At 45.5% G+C, this 22692-nt stretch overlaps 1 protein-coding gene across 1 annotated transcript in view; it reads right to left on the bottom strand.

Annotated features, from left to right (window-relative positions):
- The window catches only part of IGSF9B (immunoglobulin superfamily member 9B), a 1214248-nt gene that overhangs the window by 295516 nt on the left and 896040 nt on the right, over positions 1 to 22692 (bottom strand). The window contains exon 17 of the mRNA XM_078681939.1: positions 248 to 293. Within this exon, the coding sequence (XP_078538065.1) occupies positions 248 to 293 (46 nt within the window). The remainder of the gene's footprint in view (positions 1 to 247; positions 294 to 22692) is intronic.

Below are 22692 nucleotides of genomic sequence, written 5' to 3'. Positions count from 1 at the left end.
TGGCCTGGTAGGTGATGCAGCCCAGCTTGAAGAGCGCCCTCTCCCTCACCGGAAGCCAGTGGAGGGACTGAAGCAAGGGGGACGTGTGATTGGACCTGGGGATATCAAGAGTTATGTCGGAACTACGATAGAGGAAGGTAACAGGAATTCACAAAGAAGCTGGAACAAAAGAGGAAGCCATGAAGAAGCAGAGTAAAGAGAGGGGGTGAAGAAAAAGCAAATGTGGCAGGGACAGCTTTATACTTACGGTGACTCAACACTTTTCCTGCAATGGGTGATGGAGAGCGGAGGGTCTGAAAAAGGGGAACACAAACAGGCTAAAGGAAGTGCAAGCAACTGCAAGGCAGCATTCCAGCTAAGAAAGGCATACAGCCATGAACTGTGGCAGTCCCACCATTAACTGGAAAGGAGGTTAGAGAGCTTGAGACATGTTTCACAATATTGTAAGCTTACAGGAAACACAGCAACCTAAAAGAATGTAATAACGAAATGTGAACAAGCACTTACCTGAAACACTGGTTTTGCAGCTTGATGTCAGTATAGATTCACATACATTGCATACTTTTGTATCTAGAAGTTCCATTTGGAACACATTTAAACATTTTGAAAAACAGACTGTGCGAGTCAAGAGAGGCAGTGGAATAGCTGTAGTCAAATCTCTAGAGACACATACAACATTCCGAGAACCATTAATCAAGCACCAATGTAAACGTCAGTAGCCTTTAAACGAACAGTAGCCATGAGTCCACTCTACGAAGAAAGAAACTTCAAGTAAATGCAGGTTGCATGAAAAACAGGTAATAGATGTGGGAATAGAAGTGGGCTCAGTGGTAGTGGTGGAAGGTCCCATGATACTTGGCAGAGTTGCATTTTCTACCACACAAAGCATTACAGAAGGTAAGTTACTTGTTCATCTGATCAAGACTTATAGTCGCAGATTCCTTACCTTAGAATAGATACCCAAGCACTACCTACCCCAAGAAGGGACTGCAAAACCAATTGAATCAGAAAGTCCTGAAGGACCGAACGGGCAAAGTGCCAGTCACGACCGAACAAACTTTACAGTCAGTAGTGTTTGCAGTGGGGCTCAGATTACTGCCTGACAGATTTCTAGGACTGGAACACTGTATGCTAACTCAGTGGTCACAGCCTAGGCACTGGTGGCGTCAGCTCGCAAGCCCTCAGGGCCAGTGCATAGGAGATCTAAATGCAGAGGATAATCCATCACTAGATGGTCCTTTTCTGCACTGCCTTTCCCTTTTTTTGCTCCTTCATAGCCCACAAAGAGTTGATCATCCACGCGGGATTCTTTTGTGCAGTCAAGGTAGAATGACAAAGCTCTTTTTAGGTCTCTTCTCCTCTTTGCAGGGGTGAAGTGGAGCAAAAAAGGTAGACAGGGTGATGTGCTGGTCCCCATGGAAGGGAGTCACAACCTTCGGAAGGAAGAAGGCACGGGTCCGGAGAACCAACTTGTCCAGATAGAAAGTGGTATAAGGAGGGTGTGCAGAGAGGGCCAGCAATTTGCTGACACTCCTGGACAATGTTATGGCCACTAAAAAGTTAGTTTTAAATGTCAAGAACCTAAGAGAGCAATTGTGTACAGGCTCGAATGGCCCACACATGAGAAAGGTGAGAAACAGGTTGAGGTCCCACTGATGCATAAGGAATGGCGTATCTTAAAGAGAGAAGGCTGGTCTGGCAACTGCAAGAATGTCAAGATGGCAGAGAGATAACCCTTAACTGTGTCCAGAGAGAGCCCTGCTGGGCTTAAAGACATTGCAAACAACAGAACCAAATGTTAGATGAGGGTGCAGAAAGGAGTTCAACGCTGTGGGAAGCACACCATGGTACAAGTCACCGCTCAATCTCCACGCAAGGAAGTGGAGGGTGCGCAGGTTCTGGTGTAGAACCCGGCCCTGTTGCTGCAACAGAAGATACTCTCGAAGAGGCAGCCTGACAGGAGGACTGAGGGTCATGCTCAGCAGCTCCAGATACCAGACTCTCCATGCCTGATACAGAGCCACGAGAATGACTTGGTCCTGGTCGTTCCCGATCGTCTTGAGAATTCTGGGCAGAAGTGGTATTGGCGTAAAGGCATACAGGACATAGGAGCTCCTGTTATACGGCTCATGCTTTCCCAAGTATAATGGTACATTTGTAGGACAACATAACCATCATAACTGTGGGAGACTGATTGCACGCACACCATACGGATATGCTGGCCAAAGCCCTACTAGTTCACAGTGCACCATCAATACTCCTAACCTGACAGGGTAACATATGGATGTGCAACCTCAGAACATGACAATCCTGACTCCCCAAGAAAATCCTGGTAATACATCTAGAACCCTTTTGCGTAGTTACATATGCATACCCAAAGAGATACACAAGAAATACACAGTAAAGAGTTTCAATATTTATTGAAGCATTAGGATTGTTGAGTAAAATACTTGTGCTGCAATAATCAATAGAAAGAAACAGAATAATGCGATTAGGATTACAAGAATGGTGAAAAAGATAAACAGCTCGAATATTTTGTTGATTACAGGAAATATATGCTTGTATTAAAGTACTGTAATGTATTGCACTCCTACCTAGCGCATCCTAACATATCATGTCTAGGCTGAATGAATCTGCCAAATCCCTGTAGGATGATCTAATTCCCCATCACCTGTGGGTTGGTGTTATCGAGCTGCCTGGCTTGATGTAGAGCTTGACAGTATTCCTCACATGACGTAAATAGGAATCAGTTGAGCTGGAACAGGGAGGCCATCGAAAAACCTAGAGGTATGTAAAAATGTGGAGTGTTCTTGGTTCAGAGTAGCGGAGTTAAGAGAAAAATGACCACTTAAGGGAGAGACTCTGTCCCTATGTACTTAGAACAAAGTGGGGAAACCAGCCCTTCTGAGTATGAATTGGTAACTCTATAACATCATTAGAATAAGATCAGCATATTACGGGTAGGAAATCTATAGACAGCTAGAGATGGTTGCCCTATTTAAGCTTTTTTAAGAATCAGTTGAATGCCATAGGGTGAATTTTAAGATGTCTCATATAAGAACCTATACAATGCTAAGTAATGCACTTTTCCCTATAGATATCGCTATCCTGAATACTAGACTACCAAGTGGAGGTGCACAATTGAAAGAGCACACCGCCCCACCTAACCAATCCTGGTTTGGTGAGTACCCTCTTGAAGGAAATACAAATATTAACCCCCCCCTTAAACATCCCCCCCCCACTCTCAGTTGAAGTCTGCTGAGGGAAGATATATGTTCCTTTATCCACATAGGGGATTAAGAAACTCCTGAACTTAGAAACCCTCGCTATCAAGAAATGGTGGTTCCTCCGGGCAATTAGAAAACGCGGAAGCTAAAAATATAAGGTAAACAGTCAATGGAGAAGACTTGAGTCACCAACATATAAACAATATAGTTTTGTCGCTATAGCAAAAACACAGAATTTTGGTGTTTTAATACAACTTTTGTATACTTCCTGTAGCTTCTAAACGTGGTACAATTATAATACCCGAGTCCACGTCAAGACAAAAGACTAGAAGAAATTGATAAATCTCAGTCTGTAGATACAATACAGGTAATTGAAAAAAAATGTTTTCACGAATAGTAACACAGAGAAAATATGTATAGTTGGGGGAATGAGAACTGCACAGGTGATACGAAGGCTATGTGAACAAGGACTGGTAGCCTCAAGGGAATGTTAATAGACCTAAAGAAAGGGAGCAAGCTGTGATGTAGTAAAAAGAGAAACATGAAATGGTACTAAATCTTTGTTGTTTAATTTATAGATACTCCAAAATATTTTTGTTTGTCCTGATGAAGGTGTAAAGATTGAAAGACACCGAAAAGCCGCGTCAACTTTTTTGGATATTTTATTGTAATTGATTGAATGTGATACCTCTCATAAAAGGTTCTTTTAGTTGGTTTTAAATATATTTTAGATTGTAACCCATTTGGGAGGTTTGAATAAATGTTGAAAATATTTTTATCTTGTTGTATGTGCCCGTTACTTAATCACAGTGCATTTCTGCTGCTTGCTTATATTTGGATTGTCGGTTAGTGCACCCCTTGTACTGTGTAAATACCCCTTGGAGATTTATCTGCCTCAGCAATCATAGGCTGCTACGTACAACAGGGACTTCCTTGATACATATTTAACTCCCCCTCCCTGACATCCGTCATAAGGGGATCCTCCGTTCTGTTTGGGGTCTTTCCACTAAGGACACAACATTATTTTGGAGAAGAGGACAGTCTTGAACCTTAGAGACTCTTGGTACATCAAAGAAACAAAGCAACTAAGGAACTAAAGAGTAACCAAGAGATCCTACAAGCAACTACAAGAAAAAAGAAGGTATTTCCAGGCAAGCCAGTGCCAGCCCCACCAGTGTCCTTCCAACGGGCAGCCCCAACAAGCAGTGTCATCACCAACTGACACTACAGCCTGGGAATACTACAGCGACTGTGAGTTGGAGGAGTAGCACAGCTACAACCGATTTTGGGTGTTCCAGCCACAGAGGTCTACAGTGAGTTGGAGTAGTTAAACTACAACCTCACCTGGAGTTCCAGCCACTTGGTACAGTACAAGAATGACTGAGTTGGATGGGTAGCGTCGCTACAACCAGGTGTTGGTGTACCAGCCACATCACACTATTGTGTGAAGTGTGCCTTTTAAAGTAAAGTGACTATAAAGAGTTGAAGGCACAATTCTTTGGCATGTCCTGTCAAAAAAAAAGACCAGATGGTGGAGTTACACTCACAGCGTTCTACTGAGCTTATGGTGTATTTACAGTCAAGATACTAATTTGGGATGTGTAGTTACAAAGAACAAGAATTTGTCACCTAACAGCTTGTAGTGACAATACATAGTGTGTTTTTGTAGTAGCAACATTTTACTGCGTGGAATGGCTGCACAGAGAAAGTTAGCATTTGTTGTGTTTAATGGCAGTTGCAGCGATCCAAAGAGCCCTCAAAACTACAATGACAGTGTTATTAGCGATCTGTTTCTAAAGTTTTGCAGTCTTCATTGCCTGCTTGAAGTGACTATGCTGATGTGGAAATTACATCTTGCCTGGAGATAATGATAGCTGTAATAGTTAAAAAAAAAAAAACACAGTTGCCAGTCTGCATGACGCTGTGGAGTCAGACTACTTCGAGGGGAACAAGGTGCCGCTGCTGAGTTTTGCAGGCGACTTGCATGTGTTTTGCATGCGCGGCGTGTGTTTCTGCCTCACATGTGACAATCAGCGTGGCAATCGTTTTGTGGTATTTGCTGTTCACCAGTGACATGGTGTATTTTCGAGGCACTTTGAAAATGGTTTTTGGCAGACCCGGCGGACTGCTGATGGTTATTCTCCAGGTTTCAAATTCTACTCTACATTCACGCGCTTACCTGCGCGAGCTTCTGGTCACGAGCAGTCCTCCGGCATAGTTTACAGTCTCTACTTCGTCATCCGGTTCTTCTGGACGTTTGGTGCATGGACGCACCGTGAGCCACTCTGTACGACGTCGACAACGTGCTGCCATCTTGTGGTGTCACCTTCAAGTGGTTCCTTTCTGAAGCAATGCCGTTTTTCTTATTCCATCGGAATGTGTTACTCCATCATTTTGCCAACCACGGTGTTCGTGCCTTATGTTAATAAAGTTTTTTAAGGTCGACATGAGTTATGCTACAACGTGGAGTGCTCAATCTCCTTTGCTTCTGATCGTTTTTTTAATTGGAATCTCCTTAAGAAAACCTCTGTTTCTTTGATGTCAGGTGTAATGTACATTCAGCATATCTTTAATTTTGAACAGTTTAGGTGTTTCTGTTTGAGTTTCTCCGCTTCAAGTATGTCGGAGTCCATCTGTGCTGTGAGGTTTGGCTGTATTAGTTATCTGCACAGTTCAAGTAATTATCATTCTACATGTTGCAGCACAGGTTTTGATGTACCTTCGTTTCATATATGTCGAAGGAAATGAGAAAATAGTTGTGAAAATAGTTTGTGTTGTTTTGTTTTCTCTTTTACAGGGAAAGTGATAGTGATCACAACTCAGGTGAGACATCGCTCACCGGTGTGTTTCAGAGCGTTTATTGTTTTGAGTTTAGAGACAGTAGTGTAAATTATATTTAGAGTTTATTATGTTTTCTTACAGCCTATTAATGTTGTGATGCCACGGGTTAAAGTTTTTAGAGTGTTGTTTTCACTGTTCCTTTACATGAGGGATGGTCTTAATCCTCAGTCAGTTCCCTTTTTGTATGTTTTCAATGGGAAAGTGTCTTACTCCAACTCTGGGGTATGTAACTTCCACGACGGGGTTGCTTCAAGAGTTTATTAGTGTGCTGCTCCTACTTTGGGGTATGTAATCTTCACGAGGAAGTTACTTCATGAGTTTGTTCTTATAAGTGTGTATCTGGGTGAACTCCTATGCGGGGTTGGTTGTGGGATCCCTGTCTTAGTTGTGCACAGTACCTTTATGGTTGTAAATATTGGTGACGACCCATTTGGTTGGTTTTTCCTATTTTTGGGACTAAGTTCTAGGTAATTTTACCTTTAGCACAGAGTATTTGGAACTTAATGCAATGTTCTGAAGTGTTTTAAAAATTCTCTTTTGAAGGGGGATGGGGGATTTTGCAATTAAGTTGTATTTATCTTAACCATCTTTCCTTTACAGCGTGTTTTTCTCTTCTGATGTTTTGTTGTCATCGCTGCATCCTACAGTTTAGAAATATGTTCTAGTAATGATTTTTCATCGCTGCATTCTAGAGATTCGCAATTTCTTCTATTGTTGATTTTCACCTGTTTTAATGATTCCATCCTCTTTGATGCTATTTTCATTTATTGCATCTTTGTGATTAGTAATGTGTTTGTATTGCAATGTAATTGTTTTCTTTTGTTTAAAGAAAAAGAGGTAATGTTATATCCTACATAATTATATAACATGTATTCTAGCCCTGCTGCCACTAGCTGCTCAGCCAGAGTGTGTCTTGGTATTAGAATGTTGGTGTGCCTGGAATGCGTGGAATGCCTGGGTGACTGAGTGGGATGAATGTGGCAGTTGGAGATGGGCTGAGCAGCTAGGGAGGCTGCTCCTGGTGGGGCTGGTACCACACTAGGCTGGCTGGAGTCATCTAATATGTAACCTGATCTGAAGACTGAATAAACAAGTCTTGAACATACTACCTGGCTCCTGGTGTCTTTCCACTAAGGACACAACAGCAACTTAAGAAAGTGAGCATGTAAAATGGTGTTTCTTAACCAGGCCTAGTGTAACCATGTGACACTCACTCCTTGGATGGAAGCTATCTAAAAACAATGCTAAACATATATGTATAAAAATAAAACAATAAAAGTATAAAAAGGCACTAATCTAGTCTGAAGGCAAAAGCATTCAGAAAGCCACATTTTAAAAGTGTAAAAGCTAAGTTAAAAAGCAATTATAGAAGGTGGTGCAAATTTCAAAACAATTTGGGATGTTAAAAACATGCCAGAATTAAAAAGTTCCAACAACTCGAAAACTGCCAGATTGTTTATATGTTCTGAGGAGTAGACGAAACATTGCTGTTCTCAGCAATGGCAGATGATGTTTGCAGGGGCACCCAACGCAACAGGGCTACAGACCAGATAAGTCTCAGTCCATTCCCCTCAGCGTCCACCACGGGATGAACAGCCAGTGCTGAATCTGCCGATGGCGAGACAGGATTCAAATCACCAGTAGTTGAGGCATCTGAGGAAGGCTCATAGTTTGCATTTTGGGGCATTTGTGAACGACAACGGTACAAGTGGCCCGTTAGGTCAATGTCCGGAGGCTGAACCAGTTGCGTTCCCAAGCATATGTCCACAGCACTTTCAAAAGTGAACAGCAGACAACGGAAAACGGGCTGCACACAATGAAGCCAGACAGGCCGAAAGGACAAGAACCAGTGGTCATTAAGTTCCTGAAGCACGGGTGCGCCAAAGCATTGTATCATGCATTCTTGACACAGGAGCACGTGTGGTAGTGCTATCCCCATTTGGCCTCGTAATGGGGCATGCATTGCGGAGGAGAAAAAATAAAAACAGTGTCCCAACAACTAGGAACAGGACAAGAAGTAAGCCTCCAAAAATGCTTCCAAGCACCGAGTGTAAGAATGATGGAATAACTCAGAAGACCTTCTGGAAGGTGCTAATTAGCCTGAAGCCAATTGTCTTAAAAAGGTGCAGTACTACACATATTAAAAATGTGGTGCGCAAAGTCTCGAGAATGGTGAAGGAAAATAGTGGGGAGTAGCGACTGTATCTCAGCAGAGGACCTTGCAACTTGATGATAAAACACCTCCCCTGCAGACATTAGGGCCACATCTTTCTGGAAGAACAAGGCTTTCAGTCTGCTTAAAGCATCAAAACACACGTTTGCAAGCTTTAAAGACTGTCAAAGATTTGCATCCTTAAGTGTACGAGTAGGTGGAAATAGTACTTGTGTGCAACAGGTCACAACCGCAGAGGCCGTTACCAGATAGGCAATTCCCCGTCTCATCCCAGAGCAGCCTTGACCATTCAGCATGAAGTAACTCCCATTCGAGAGTAATCTGAAAGCGGGATGGATCATAGCAGCCGGAGAACCATTTAAATAACATGACAAGTTTACCTTACACGCAATGCAAGCACCATGAAGCGAAACTTCCCTGCAAACCAAGGAATGTCCCAAGGTACTTTCGCAGTCAGTCCAGTTAAGAAAAAACTCAGTCTCCCTATTCCGACATTGGAATTTGAAAGGTAAGATCTATGACTCGTGTACATACCCTTTTTCCTAGCGACTCAGATGCCCACTTGATGATGTTGTAGGCAGTACTGGAAATTAAATGTCAAAGTTGGCAGAGATATCAACCGGTGGAATATCCAATCCGCGGAAGGCATTTCTGCAACAGTGAAGGAAAACCTACTCTATATTTAACATTGTGTATGTTGCGTCCTTCCTTGCCATGAAGGTTTGTTGTTTTGTTAGATTTTAATGGCAGAAACAAACTCGTAGCTTGAAGGTCTTTAAATGGAACGAGACCAGCACAAAGTGTCTGTAGAGTCAAACTAAGTAACATGATCGCCCTAAGCTGCAACTGCCTATATTGTAAAGAACAGATGTCACCCTGTATGATGTCAAGTCAAGACGATGTTACCCAGAGAGTAAATGCTGGTGGATTGATTGATCATACCATTGTGGAGTGGTGTGGCTCACTGGTTAGAGGCAGCAGACCCGGGAGCAGAAGTCGGCCCGGGACCAGGGTTCAATTCCCGACGCGTCAGGGTCGTGGACCAGGGTCAGCGGACTCGACAATTCTCGCCTCGGTGCCTACTCTAACCTGGGGTCCCACTCGGCAACTCTGGGCATTAGCTTGCTTAATCTCCACAACGGCCCCATCAACGCCGGGGATGCCTGGCTCCACCTTGGGGATTCCCAGTGTGGACCATCCCACAGGGAAAGCCAGGACGGGTTCCCCAGCGGTATACAGCGCCGGGACGCCCCTTTGCTGGGGCAGCTGTGCGCTTTACAAGTATACGACATTTAACATTTAACATTGTCTACCACTGCAAGAGCCCTTTCTAAATTTGCCCTGTCAATTTCGCGCAATCTCTCAGCAACCTCCTACAGTGACAACTTCCACACTTCATTGCATATTGCATACAGAAAGCGCTTTTGACGTGGTCTTTGAGGCCCTAGCAAGAAGTCTTGTAATCCCATGTCATCAGAAAGAAAGGGACAAGTGTTGTTTCGCTTGAGACAGTGTGGATTGTTTAAGCCAATGAAGGCACAACTTCCAGACACTATAAGTTAACACCCCTAATTGTTGTTTCTGCTAGTAATGTGGGTCTGGCCTATTGATCCTAAATCCTTTGATTTTGTCAAGAAATAGTGCCAGACAGCCGTTCATTTGTTGTGGTATAAGGCAAGTCTAAATAAGGTCTTCTTCCCCTGAACCTGCCAATCCTTAGTTCCCCAAATGGATTTCAAATCAACATGGTCTTTCCAAAAGTCAAACACTTGTACAGACAGCTGGGAAATTAAAGATACAGAATAAATCAGCTTGGTGAAACCAGCTTGGTGTCAGTGAGCACCGTTTTCTTAGCCCGTGAGGGTGTCAGTTTATAATAATAAGACTCTGGGTCAGCTTGATTGTGACCAGAAAAAAAATGCAATGTTCTGTGCAAATGCTTTTGAGCTACCCGTGGTGGTGTAGGGCAGTGTTCCCATTGTGTGTAAATAAATACTGCATGTGAAGTACTTGCTTTATGCAGGAAATGGTGACCATAATGGTGAAATAGAACATTTCAACATAATTAGCCATGCCATCATACATTTCATTTACATAAAAAACAGTTGAATGCTGCAGATCATCTAGCATGGCATGCACTGTATCAAAGTTATAAATAATTAAATAAATGTCACCATCATTAGAGATAGTACTAGGAGTGATAGTCATGCAAAGAAATTGTGAATAGATATGTGTAGGAAGCTGGTTCTATTTAGGGTATGCCAAAAAGAGGTATACTATGCAAAGAGTCCAGGTATTCCTTTGATAGTGGACAGGGGCTTGCTCTAGCAATCCTAAGGTGCTTTTCTAGTGGGTAGTGTGGTCGAGAAGCCTTAGGATTATCAGAGAGGAGTGTTACACATCTGTACATCCACACAATAGTCAACAAATGATGCACACATCTCAATAAGGAGATCCACGCCAATATATATAAATAACACATATCTTCATATAACTTTAGTCACCAAGATCATCACAATCAGGTAAGCACTTTTTAAATTAGCAGGTTTGACAAAAACAGGTTTTCGATACTTTAAATCATAATTGAAGCACTTTGCGGAAATGTTAACTTAGGAAGCAAGCATGTATTGCATTTGGGGACTCAACAGCAACTTACGGGATCCATCTTCTGGACTTAAGGAGAGTATGGGGCAAGGCCCAAGGCAGCACCAACAGTTCAGTTGGGGCAACACTGGGGCGGCTAGGTGCAGAGGTGCCTTACAGCGTTGGGTGACCCATTCAAGTCTATGGGGATTGGTGTGTCAATAAAGAGGCTGCAGGCTCAGACTGGGGGACCAATGGCGCTGAGCCAGCAGGGGGTTCAACTCTTGGGATGCCTGGGGACGCCTTTGGTCCTCTTCTCCAGGGGCGGCGGATTTTCGTAACCAGGAGCATTCACAGTAGAAGGGGCCTGCAAACAGAGGCTGCAGGCGGCATCGGGACGTCCACGGAGGGTAAGTCCAAGGTGGGCTTTGTCTCCATAGGGCCGGGGGACTAGCTGGCACTGTTGGCCTGATTCAGCCCGGGCTTGGAAGCATGGGTGCAGTGGTGTTTTGCGGAGTCCGGTTTTTATGGTCCGGAGCCCTCCCAGTCTTCTTTGGGGTGCCTGTTGGATGCAGGGAAGAAGCTATGCTGCTCCAAGGGAGTTCATGAGTCTTTAATGAAAGCAGGCAGTCCTCTGAGGATTTGGAGGCAGAACAGCTGAAGGGCGAGACATTTTTGGCACAGTTACAACGGGTAACAGCAGACAGGCAGACAGGGATGGTGCTGAGGCAGTTGCTCTTCTTTCATCTTCTGCTTTTCATGGCTCTTCAGTGTCCTTCTCCTTCATAGGTAGTCAGGATCTCTGGACCACGTTGACACTGGGGACCCACTTCAGCTCAGGCTAGGTGGCTTGGGTGCTATCCGATGTTGGGTTTCCACAGTCTTGGAGACTCACAGCTCAGTCTTTGGTACCTGCAAGATGTAGGGAAACATGTCTGCTGTTCCATGGGAGTTCCTGAGTCTTTGGAGGAGTCTTGGCAGTGCTCCCAGGCTTTGGAGGATCAACAGCTTGCAGAGCGAGACGCAATTGTAGAGAATAGGTGAACAGTCAGTTGCTTCTTCTGCAGTTCTTGCATACCCGTCTCTTCTTCCCTTCTTCTGTTGGTCGTCATGATCTGATTTCCTGGTGCCAGGGCTCCCCTGACTGCTGAATTTGGGGCGTCAGAGGAGTGTAGGGTAGTAGCTAATGGGTTACTTACCCCAGGGGTCACTACGCCCCCTATATGACCACTTCCTGTTGGAAGTGGGCATGACCCTATCTCAGCTATCCTAAATGAGCCATCACCAAGATGGTCACTTCTTAAAAAGTCGCATCCACGTCAGGTAGCCCAGTTTAGGGGTGGTGCTCGCCTGTGGGTGGGCACACCTGTTTTGCCTAGTCAATTTTCCCGCCTGTCCAGGTGGCCAGTTTCCTCTCCTGTGAGAAGCAGCCAGATCAGCATACTGAAGGCGGTGGGCCTTTTTGAAGCTCCCCACGCTGGAATGCCAATACGCAGGTCATCCTGTGGGCAGGGGTGCAAGATAACCCATGCTAGAGCAGGCTTGGTTTCTGGCCCCCATAAAACAGAGGCCCTGACCCTTGGGGTCAGAAACTCATCTATGGTGGCAGGCTGGTTAGAATTAGTCAGTTAGCACACCAGTGGCTGGTACGTTTTCTCTGTGTGCATGTATTATTCAATCCGACACTGGCATCAGTGCGGTTTTATTAATATGATATGTTTGATTCCAAATATCCCTTTTCTCAGTGATGTGATGATGTAGCCGGTTAACTTGATTCTACCAGTGTCCAGCACATGGTCGCAAAATGGCTTCCCTATTCACTTGTACTGGCAGCAATAGATCTGACCAGCACAGGCATATCTGCTTGTGTGGTGATGCCCTCACATGAAGTATAGTGCACCCTGCCTTAGGGCTCTTAGGCCTGCTGTAGCAGTGACTCACCTATCCTGCATGCAGTGTCAGTATGCATGACACACAGGCTGTGTGCCATGTAGTGTTCTCCCTTTCATCTGTACCAAGACACGCAGCCTGGAGTGGCAGTTTGCATGAGCTCGGAGTGGGGGGCCACAGGGTGGCACAATTTGTGCTGCTGCCCTTAGGGACCCTCTTTGGTATGTAGGCCCTATGTACCAGGGATACCATTTACTAGAGACTTTCAGAGAGTACCAAACGTTTTGCCAATTGAGGGAAAAATTGTATGGTTTTGGGAAAGAGATATGGCACCGGGTACTGGCTAGCAGGAACCCAGTGCAATTCCAGTCGAAATCACATTAAATCAATGGGGGGTGACCTTGTCAAAAAGGGCCCTTTTATACAATATGGAAATTGCATTACTTCTGTAGGTTCAAAAATATCACAGGATACCTATTCCCCCAAAAATTCCATCAGGAACAGCAGAAATGTTCACCAGGGAAAGGTCTCTTCGCTCGTTGTGTGACGAAGAATGAGGTGTTAAAACCAAGTTCAACAGCAGAGTGTTCTGGGAGATAGTGTCTTTTCACAATCAGGAAAAAGACGGTCACAAAACCAATCCAAATGAAGAGAAAAACAAACAAAATTGTAATCCAAATGTATATCTAAAGAGGAATAAAGTATGTATTTTTCAGGCAAAAGTAGAATTCACTCAGTCTACCTTGGGGTGGTACTGGTGGTGGGTCAGATGAATTAGAAGAGCAGTTATCCTAGTCGATGAAGTAGCCAGAGGCTGTTCTATATATTTTTGGCAGCTCTGGAGGCTGTGTAGAACTTGGAGTACACTCTTGTGGTGGTACATTGCAGTAGAAGGCTATTAAATGAACTCTCCGAATTTCTGTTGGCAAACAACCTAAAATTAAATGATTCAAACCAAAACGATGCTTATTACAAATCGGACAGCTACGACTCAACGAATTAGACTAAAGGGTAACCTGCTGGAGAAAGTATCATGCTATACATATCTGGGATTTTTCATAGACAACAACCTTTCGTTTTGTGATCACCAAAAGTACACGAAACAACGAGAAGGGGCCCTAACATTCGCCCTCAAAACCCTGGCAAAGAAGTTGGAGGGTCCGTCCTTGAAACCATTACTAACAATGTCAGCAAAAGCTCTGCCAACATTATAATACGCCAGCGCTGCAAAGCATGGAAACGACGCAGAAACCCCAATAACGCACATTTACAAAAAGGTTCTTCTACTTCCATACTGCCTCACCAGCTCAGATATGCTTGGGGTTCGGGCTAATGAATGAAACATTGGGTAGGCTCTACTCATACATTAAAGTATAATATCAAATAAAACAAAATGTAGAAAATAACGGCCTTAATGAATCCCTATGGCAGGAAATGGATCAAGATAAATATTCGCCAGCACACAAATTTCTTGAACACTACTTAAAGATCACATGCGCAAGGGAGCTGTGGAGTAAACAAATGCCTTACCAAACATTCAAATTAATAATAAATAAAGCTGCAAGGTTCCACTCATTACTGACCGATAAAGATATTTTTCGCACAAGAAGTCACTCGTGGACCCTGATCAACACCTATAAAACCTTGAAACAAGCAGCCTATCTGGACTCTACTCATTCCATCTATGTAAAGAGGAAATTAATAATGTTAAGGCTCGGACAGATCCCTACTCTTGCGGAAGCCCCTCACTGGAAACTAAAAGTAAACGAAAATTGCCAGCATAGTGGTTATAGAAAAGAAGATTTGATTCATCTTGTATGCCACTGCAAGACATTACAACCAGCCGGATCCACAATATTGCGGCGAGCATTTCAGGACAGAGGCATAAGATCGTGCAGGTCAGCTATCATATGTGGACTAGACTCCAACGACCCCCAAATGAACTGCAAATTGATTACATTTTTACGAATCCACGAGCACAAACTTAATGTTAAATCATAGTAATAATATGATAAGCATTTTACAATTATATAACTTTCTAGGATTTTATGCTTTTACAGAGATGTATTTTTTATGTGATACAGATTTTTTAGAATTAGAATTTGGTATATTGTTATGGTTTTAACTAACTGAACAATAAAATAAACAAGTTGAATTTCAATTTCATTGCAGTAGACATCTTCTTTGTCTGCTTGTCAAATTGAAATCTGTGTTTCTGTGCAGGACGTTTGTAAGGCATTTGTCGATGTAACAGAAGAACGAGTTATTTACCTTCAGTACCGCTTTTTCTGGTGGATACAGTATCTGCCTGTGGATACCTCACCTTTTGAATGACCCCATGCGCAACATTTCACAGAAACTTTTCTCCATAGTTCTCCCAAGTCGACAAGGACTTCAAAATGGAATGGCTCCGCATGCAACTCTGCATGACGTGATCGGAACCATAAGAAGACCTCGTCAGCATACTGACCTCAGTTCCACCCATTTTGACTGTGCCTTCGAGGCGAGCAGGTGAACTGCCAACATTCCCACAAGTATATACAGTATACACAAATAATTAAAACTGGAAATTCTACAATATATACATTTCCTAGTGACCAGTTCCACAATATTCCAATAAACACAATAATAACATACATAACTTACATGCTAAACATTTTTCGGTATAAACAGGCAGGCAATGCCGAGGCGGGTGGGTCAGTGAGGAATCCACAGACAGATACTGTATCCACCAGAAAAAGCATTACAGAAGTTAAGTAACTTGTTCTTCTGATGGATACATCTGGCTGTGGATTCCTCACCTTTTCAACTGAATCTCCAAGCAGACCCACTCCTGGCGGAGGTTGCATTCTATTCATGCCAAAAAATCCTGCAGCACAGAACGTGCAAAATGGCCATCCCTCCTCACCTCAGAGTCTAAGCAATAGTGCTTCCCAAAAGTGTGGAGTGAAGCCCAAGTTGCTGCCTTGCAGATGTCTACAATAGGAACACCTTTAGCTAAGGCCGAAGAAGAAGACTTAGCTCTGGTGAAATGAGCTTGAAAACCTTCAGGAGACTCCCTCTTGGCCAAAGGCGTAGCAGAACTTGATACAGAGGATGATCCACCTAGACAGCATTCTTTTGTGGACAGCCTTGCCATTCATCTTGCCCACATATCCAACTAAAAGTTGGTCATCCAACCTCAAGCCCTTCGTCCTGTCCAGGTAGAACCTGACCGCCCTGTTAGGGTCCAGGCAGTGAAGTCTCTCCTCCTCCTTGGATGGGTGAGGGGGAGGATAGAAAGTAGGTAACGTGATAAATTGCCCTAGGTGGAAGGAAGTGACCACCTTAGGCAGGAAAGCAGCTCTGGTCCTAAGAACCATCTTATGAGCGTGAAACGAGGTAATGGAGGCTTGGAGCTAAGAGCCGGCAGCTCACTCACCCTCCTAGCGGAAGTGATTGCAATCAGAAACATTGTCTTAAATGCTAAGAACCTCAAGGGACAACTATGCAATGGTTCAAAGGGAGACTGCATCAAGAAAGGGAGAACCAAATTCAAATCCCAATGCGGCATGATAAAGGGAGTGGGAGGAAACCTATTGGTGAGACCCTTAATGAATCTCATAACTATGGGAGATTTAAATAAAGAGAGTTGATCGAATAAACAGAGAAAAGCCGACAAGTCGGGCAAGTAACCTTTAACAGTAGCTACGGGACAACCCTTTTGAGCCAGGGGGAGAGAGAACCTCAGAATATCAGACAAATGGGCTTGCAAAGGGTCAATCGATCTCTCTCCACACCAATTAATAAACTTAGCCCACCTACCAGGATAGACAGATTTGGTGGAGTGTACTCTGACCGATAAGATAACATCCACCACATTCGGCGGGAGAGAGAAAGAGCTCAGGTTGCCCCATTCAATCTTCAGGCATGAAGGTGCAGGCTCTGGAGGAGGGGGTGTAGAACCTGCCCTTGTGAGTGTGAGAGGAGGTCTGCCCTGAGAGGGAGACGGAGCGGAGGGTGTGATGAGAGGTAAATGAGTAAATGAGGTCTGTGTACAACATCCGGGGCAATCCGGGGCGAGTAATATGACTTGGGCCCAGTCTTGGCGAATCTTCCTCATTACCTGGGGAATCAAGGGTATGGGTGGAAATGAGTAAAGAAGCTGTGAACCCGAAACTAACTGAAACGCATCCCCCAATTCTCCCCACATCGGATACAGGAGACTGCAGAACGAAGGGCAATGCGCGTTCTTGTGAGTGGCAAACAGGTCTCACTGAGGAAACCCTCACATCCAGAAAATGTCATGGACCACCTCCGGATGGAGACGCCACTCAGGATCAGTCGAGTACTGCAGACTGAGACTGTCCGTACGCACATTCAGTACCCCGGCCAGATGATTCGCAATCACACAAATCTGATGGTTCTGAGGCCAGGACCCAAGTCGCAAGCCTCTCTGCAGAGACAATACGGCCTCATTCATCCCTGTAGTTGATGTACTACATTGCGGTACTGTTGTCCAAAAAAAAAAAGGACTATGACCTCCGGATCCCCCAGATGAGCTCCCCATCCTAGAGTGGAGGCGCCCGTTATCACTGTCACCACCGGAGAAGGAGGTTGAAACGGCTTACCTTGAGACAGGTTGTCCGAGACACTCCACCATAACAGCTCTGCAGCAGTATCTCTGGAGATTCTGACCACCTCCTTGAGATCTCTGTTGTGTTGAAACCACAGCCTGCGGAGGCACCACTGGAGGGCCCGCATATGCCGGTGTGCATGGTTGACCAACAGTATGCAGGAGCGAACAGACCAAGTAGGCGTAAGACCTTTAGGGCTGGAACAACCGCTCCATTGTGAAAAAGCAGAATCATAGCCTGGATGTTTTGAATCCTCTGGAGATGGGAAGTCATGCCTCACAGTAGGGTCTAGTACTGCCCCTATGAACAGGTTGCGTAGGGTGGGCACCAGGTGAGATTTGGGTATGTTTATCAATAAACCCAGTTCGAATAATAGACGTGTTGCTACTTGCAAATGATGCAATACCATCTCTGGCGACTTTGCTTTGAGCAGTCAGTCATCCAGATGGGGAAATACAGAAATCCCTGACCATCTGAGATGTGCTGCTACCACCGCCATCACCTTTGTGAAGACCCGAGGTGCTGAAGTAAGACCGAACGGAAGGACTGCAAACGGGTAGTGAGTTAGACCCCAGCGTAAAACGGAGATACTTTCGATGTGACTATAGAATAGAAATGTGAAAATGCGCATCCTGCAAATTGATCAGCACCGTTCAGCCTTCCTGTTGCAATGCCAGAAGAAACTGAGCTAAGGTCAACATCTTGTACTTCTCCTGCTTGAGGTAAAAATTCAAGGCCCAGAGATCTAGGATCGGCCTCAATCGACCGTCCTTCTTGTGAATCTGAAAGTACCAGGAATGCATCCCTGACCCCTTCCCTGCTCTGTACCACTTCTATCGCATCTTTCTGATACAAAGATAGAACCTCATGCTGTAGTAGCAACAGGTGCTGTTCTGAGCACCACCCTGGCGAGGGTGAAAGGAGGGGGAAACTCCCGGTAGGGTAGGGCATACCTATTCTCTACTAAATTCAACACCCAGAGATCCGAAGTAACGGACTTCCAATGTTGTATAAAATGGAACAACCATCCTCCCAAGGGACCAACATGCTCTAGGATGGAGGAGCTAGAGCTGCTTCCCTGCCGTACCAGTTGGAAGGGCAGGAGAGGAGGAGGACGTTAGAGGAGACTTCCTACCGAGCTATGCCTCACAGACAACCTCTACCTTTTCCCCTGTATGATCTGTACCGAGAGTCCGCTTGCTGCTGTTGCTGCTGCTGCTGCTTGGCTCGAAAGGATAAAATCCTACCAAAACTGCGAAACCTGCGGTATCCAAAACTCCTGGACAGGACTGGAGACCCAACCATCTCGCTGTGGCTCTGCTATCTTTAACGCGCTGTAGCGCTGAATCTGCTTTGGCACCAAAAAAGACGAGAACTGTCAAAAGGATGGTCCAATAAGGTAGCCTGTACATTCAGTGAAAACCCAGACCCCCTTAGCCAAGCATGCCTCCTGGTCACAACAGAGGAACCCATAACCCTGACAACAGAGTCCCCAGTGTCTAGCCCAGACTGAATAATATGACGGGCTACAGCTTGAGTATCGGAAAGTACTTCCGCAAAAACGGCCTTGAACATCCTCCAGGAGTTTAGGGAACACCTCCCTCGCTGAGTCCATCAGAGCATGGATATTCCGACCCAACAGATATGTTGCATTCATTGATTTTATGGTTTAATAAATTTTTATTGATTTGTATGGATATACGCGTTTACATTAACAACCACCTACATCCACTGGCTGGTGGGGAAACATATCTAATAAGGTTTTATAGAGAACAAAAGATAAGGGACAGTAGTAGAGAAGGAGGGAGATGTAGAACGTCTGGGTGTGCTCTGTGTCTCTATGGGTCAGAGTCCCTTGCTATAGGTGTGGGTGCTACCTGGGGCTGCTCTTCGGGTGGCATCAGAGAGCCGGAGCACCAGGAATTCTGTGGAGAGGAAAGTGATGGTGGAGCTTCACATTTTATCGAATCTGGGTAAACTGCGGGATAGGCCAGCTGTGATCTTTTCCATGCATACGAGTTCCTAGATCTTGTGTAACCAGTCCAGCTTGGTTGGGATCTCTGCTGTTCACCAGCACGCCAGCAGTGGCTGCTTGTTCCCGCCTAGTGCCAGAGTGATTGCTTTCCCTCAGTTGGACTTAAGAGGATAAGTGAGAGGGTTAGGGAGGCCAAGTGAGTTGAAGCTAGGAAGTCTTGAGATCTCAGTTTGATGTATGGTGTCAATATCGTGCAGGATTATATCCCAGTATGCCTGTATTTTCGGGCACTGCCATAGGATGTGGGTGAGTGTACCTTGTTGCCCACAGTTGCGCCAGCTCCGGTCGTTTCCACCCACAATTCTGGCAGGGGTACAATACCAATAATGCGCAATTTTTAAAACATCTCTTTTCCTGCCGTGCTACAGGAGGAGCCCTTTGGTCTGTGTTAATGTCCTGCCATTCTTTGGGGAGAACTCATATTCCATCTCTGATTCCCATCTGCGCTGCGCTGGGGATTTGCCGCTACCCATGGGTTTGTTCAGGAAGTCATATGTGTCCGATAGCAAGTGTTTGTCCGAGGTGCGGGTTATGTACCATAGTTCGAATTTAGTGAGCGGGCAGCCTACGTGGGGTTGTATATGTGGTTGGGTTACCCAATACCGTAACGCTAGGTACTGCCAGTAGTCCTCTTTGGGGATTCCAAAGCCTAATACAAGTTGGGGGAAATCCATAATCCCTTTATTCTTTTGCAGTTGGTCTATTGCCACTTAAGGTGGCTGTTCCCTTCAAAAGCAGGGGGAAAGTCTGGATTGCTAATGAAAGGCGTCATGGGCGATACCGGGGTTGAAAGGCCACAGGACTCCTGTACTCTATCCCAAGCCCCCATAGTAGCCCGCAGTACTGGCAAGATATACACCCCCACCGGGAGACTTCTCTTAGGGAGCCAGGGCACTTTCCATATGTGCATGCCTGCAATCGATCAGTATATAAAGCACCAGTGTTTCTCTGATTCCAGTTTGTACCACTCTGTCATGTAGCGCAGTTACGTTGCCTGGAATTACTTCTCCAGGTGTTGAACCCCAAGGACATCGTCCACTTGGCTCAAATATGTCAGGCGTTTCACTCCCGGTGGGTCCCTTCTAGGAGGGATGAGTAGTTTGTTTGGCCCGCCTTCATCGATCGTGGGGAAGATCTGTAGCCCCAGGTATGGTACGCCTTTATGGGCCCAAGCAAATGGGAAGAGGACGGTCAGTTGTTGTTGCTCGGCTGCGGGTAGAGTAAGGCTGAGGGCAAGCGTCTTCTGAATATTGACCTTGAAACCTGAGACCTTGCTGAATGCATCCATTTTATCCAAGAGGGGGGGCAGGGATAGCAGTGGCCGTGTGAGGAAGACCACTATGTTGTCTGCGTAGAGAGAGATTTTGTGTTCTCTATCACCCATCTTAATCCCAGTGACATTGGGGCAGTGTCGGACTCGTTCTGTGAACGGCTCCATATAAAGAGCGAAAAGTAAGGGTGAAAGAGGACACCTCTGGCGTGTACACCTCGCGAACACAACTGGCCAAGATGTTATCCCGTTCACCCTAATGTGAGCTTTCGGGCCATTATATATGCCGTTTACCCAGCGCCGGAAGCGCTCACCAACCCCAAATCTTTGAAGGACTTGTCGTAGGTATGGCCAGTGTACCCGGTCGAATGCCTTCTCGACATCGACCGACAGGATCACCGTAGGTTGTTGGAGGCTTTGGGTTTTATCCAACAGGTGACACAGCCGTCTGGAGCCATCGCTGCAGTTGCGTTCCGTTATAAAACCGGATTGGTCGGGATCTCCCAGGCCCTGCATATGGGGGGCAAGTCTACCGGCCAGTATACTAATGACAATCTTTAGATCCACATTCAACAAGGAGATTGGGCAATAGAACGCAAACTTGTGTGGGTCTTTACTGGGTTTGAGTATCAAAACTTCAGCCATAGTCATGGTTTGGGTTAAAGCGCCCGTTTCCCTGAAGGAGTTACAGAGGCGCACAAGAAGCGGGACGAGATCCGAGGCAAAGGCCTTGTAGAAGTCCATTAGGAAGCCGTTGTTGCCTGGGGCTTTCACAGAGGCTAGTCCCTAAATGGCTTGTAAAACCTCCTCCGGACGAATGTCCGCCTCCAGACTGTCCTCGTATAAAGCAGGGAGAGGTGTCACCGGTGCTAACCTGACTTAGGCCTCCGCATCAGTCGAGCTCAAGCTTTCAGCAGAGTAAAGTTGTGTATAAAATGCTTCAAGTTCCGCCGCTATGTCGGTATCAGCCGAGAGGATCTCTTGGTGGAAGTTCCTTATCCCGGTGATACGGCGCAAGTTCGTTTGGAATCTCAAGAGGTGCACCAGGAGCTTACCAGCTTTGTTTCACCACTCATAATAGCACTGCTTAGTGTACAGGAGGGCATATTCCGCTCTGTCGCAGTCTAAGGCTTTTAACTGCTTACGGGTGGCATAAAGCTGTTGGTGGGTCTGAACCGCACCTGTGCGGCGATGGACTCCCTCTAATTCCCTGACCTGTGTCTCTAGTTGTTACAGTTTGTCTCTCCTATCCTTATTTAGTCCCACCGCGATGGCCAGGAACCGACCTCTAATGACTGCCTTCAGTGCGCCCCAAACTAAGGGGGCCGGGACCGGACCGTCATGGTTAAGTGCCAAATAAGACTGTATAGCTGCCCATATCTTGGCAAACGTGGGTTCATATGTGAGTACATTATGATTTAAGCACCACGTTTTCTGACATGGAATGCCTCCAGGAAGTTTTAACTCCAGGGGGGATTGGCGAGTGGTCCGAGAGGGCAGCCGTTCCTATAGTGACGTCCTGCGTGCAGCTTGTGACCCGAGGTGATGTCCAAAATAAATCAATTCTTGCATAAGTGTGGTGTGCCAACGAGAAAAACGTGTATTCCCGTGTGGTGGGGTGACGCCAGGTGTCTGTCAAGCCCACTTCCTTCAGTCTTTGTAGCATGGGGTCTGAGAGTGAGCCAGAGTGTCCTACTGGAGCCCCGACCTATTGAGCTGAGAGTCAGGGACAATGTTAAAGTCGCCCTCCAAAATCAAGTCTTCGTCCAGGGATTTGAGAGTGGTACTCAGTGTGTCCCTAAGGAAGTTTTCTTGCTGCTCATTTGGGCTATATATGGATGCAATTGTATACGTGTAGGCTCCTATTGATATTCATAATGCCAGTAGTCTACCAGGGATTTCAGCTAAGACCCCCTGCACTATTCCTGAAAAGTGTGTAGCTAGTAGGATGGTAACCCCTTCCATTTTCCGTGACGTCGAGGAAAAATAATGCCTGTCAAACCACTTAGATCGGAGGCGTTTCCAATCGACGAGCAGCAAGTGGGTCTCCTACAGTA

Source organism: Lissotriton helveticus, chromosome 3_1 (assembly GCF_964261635.1).
Source record: "Lissotriton helveticus chromosome 3_1, aLisHel1.1, whole genome shotgun sequence".
NCBI lineage: Eukaryota > Metazoa > Chordata > Amphibia > Caudata > Salamandridae > Lissotriton > Lissotriton helveticus.
This window is presented reverse-complemented; position numbering and strand designations above follow the sequence as displayed.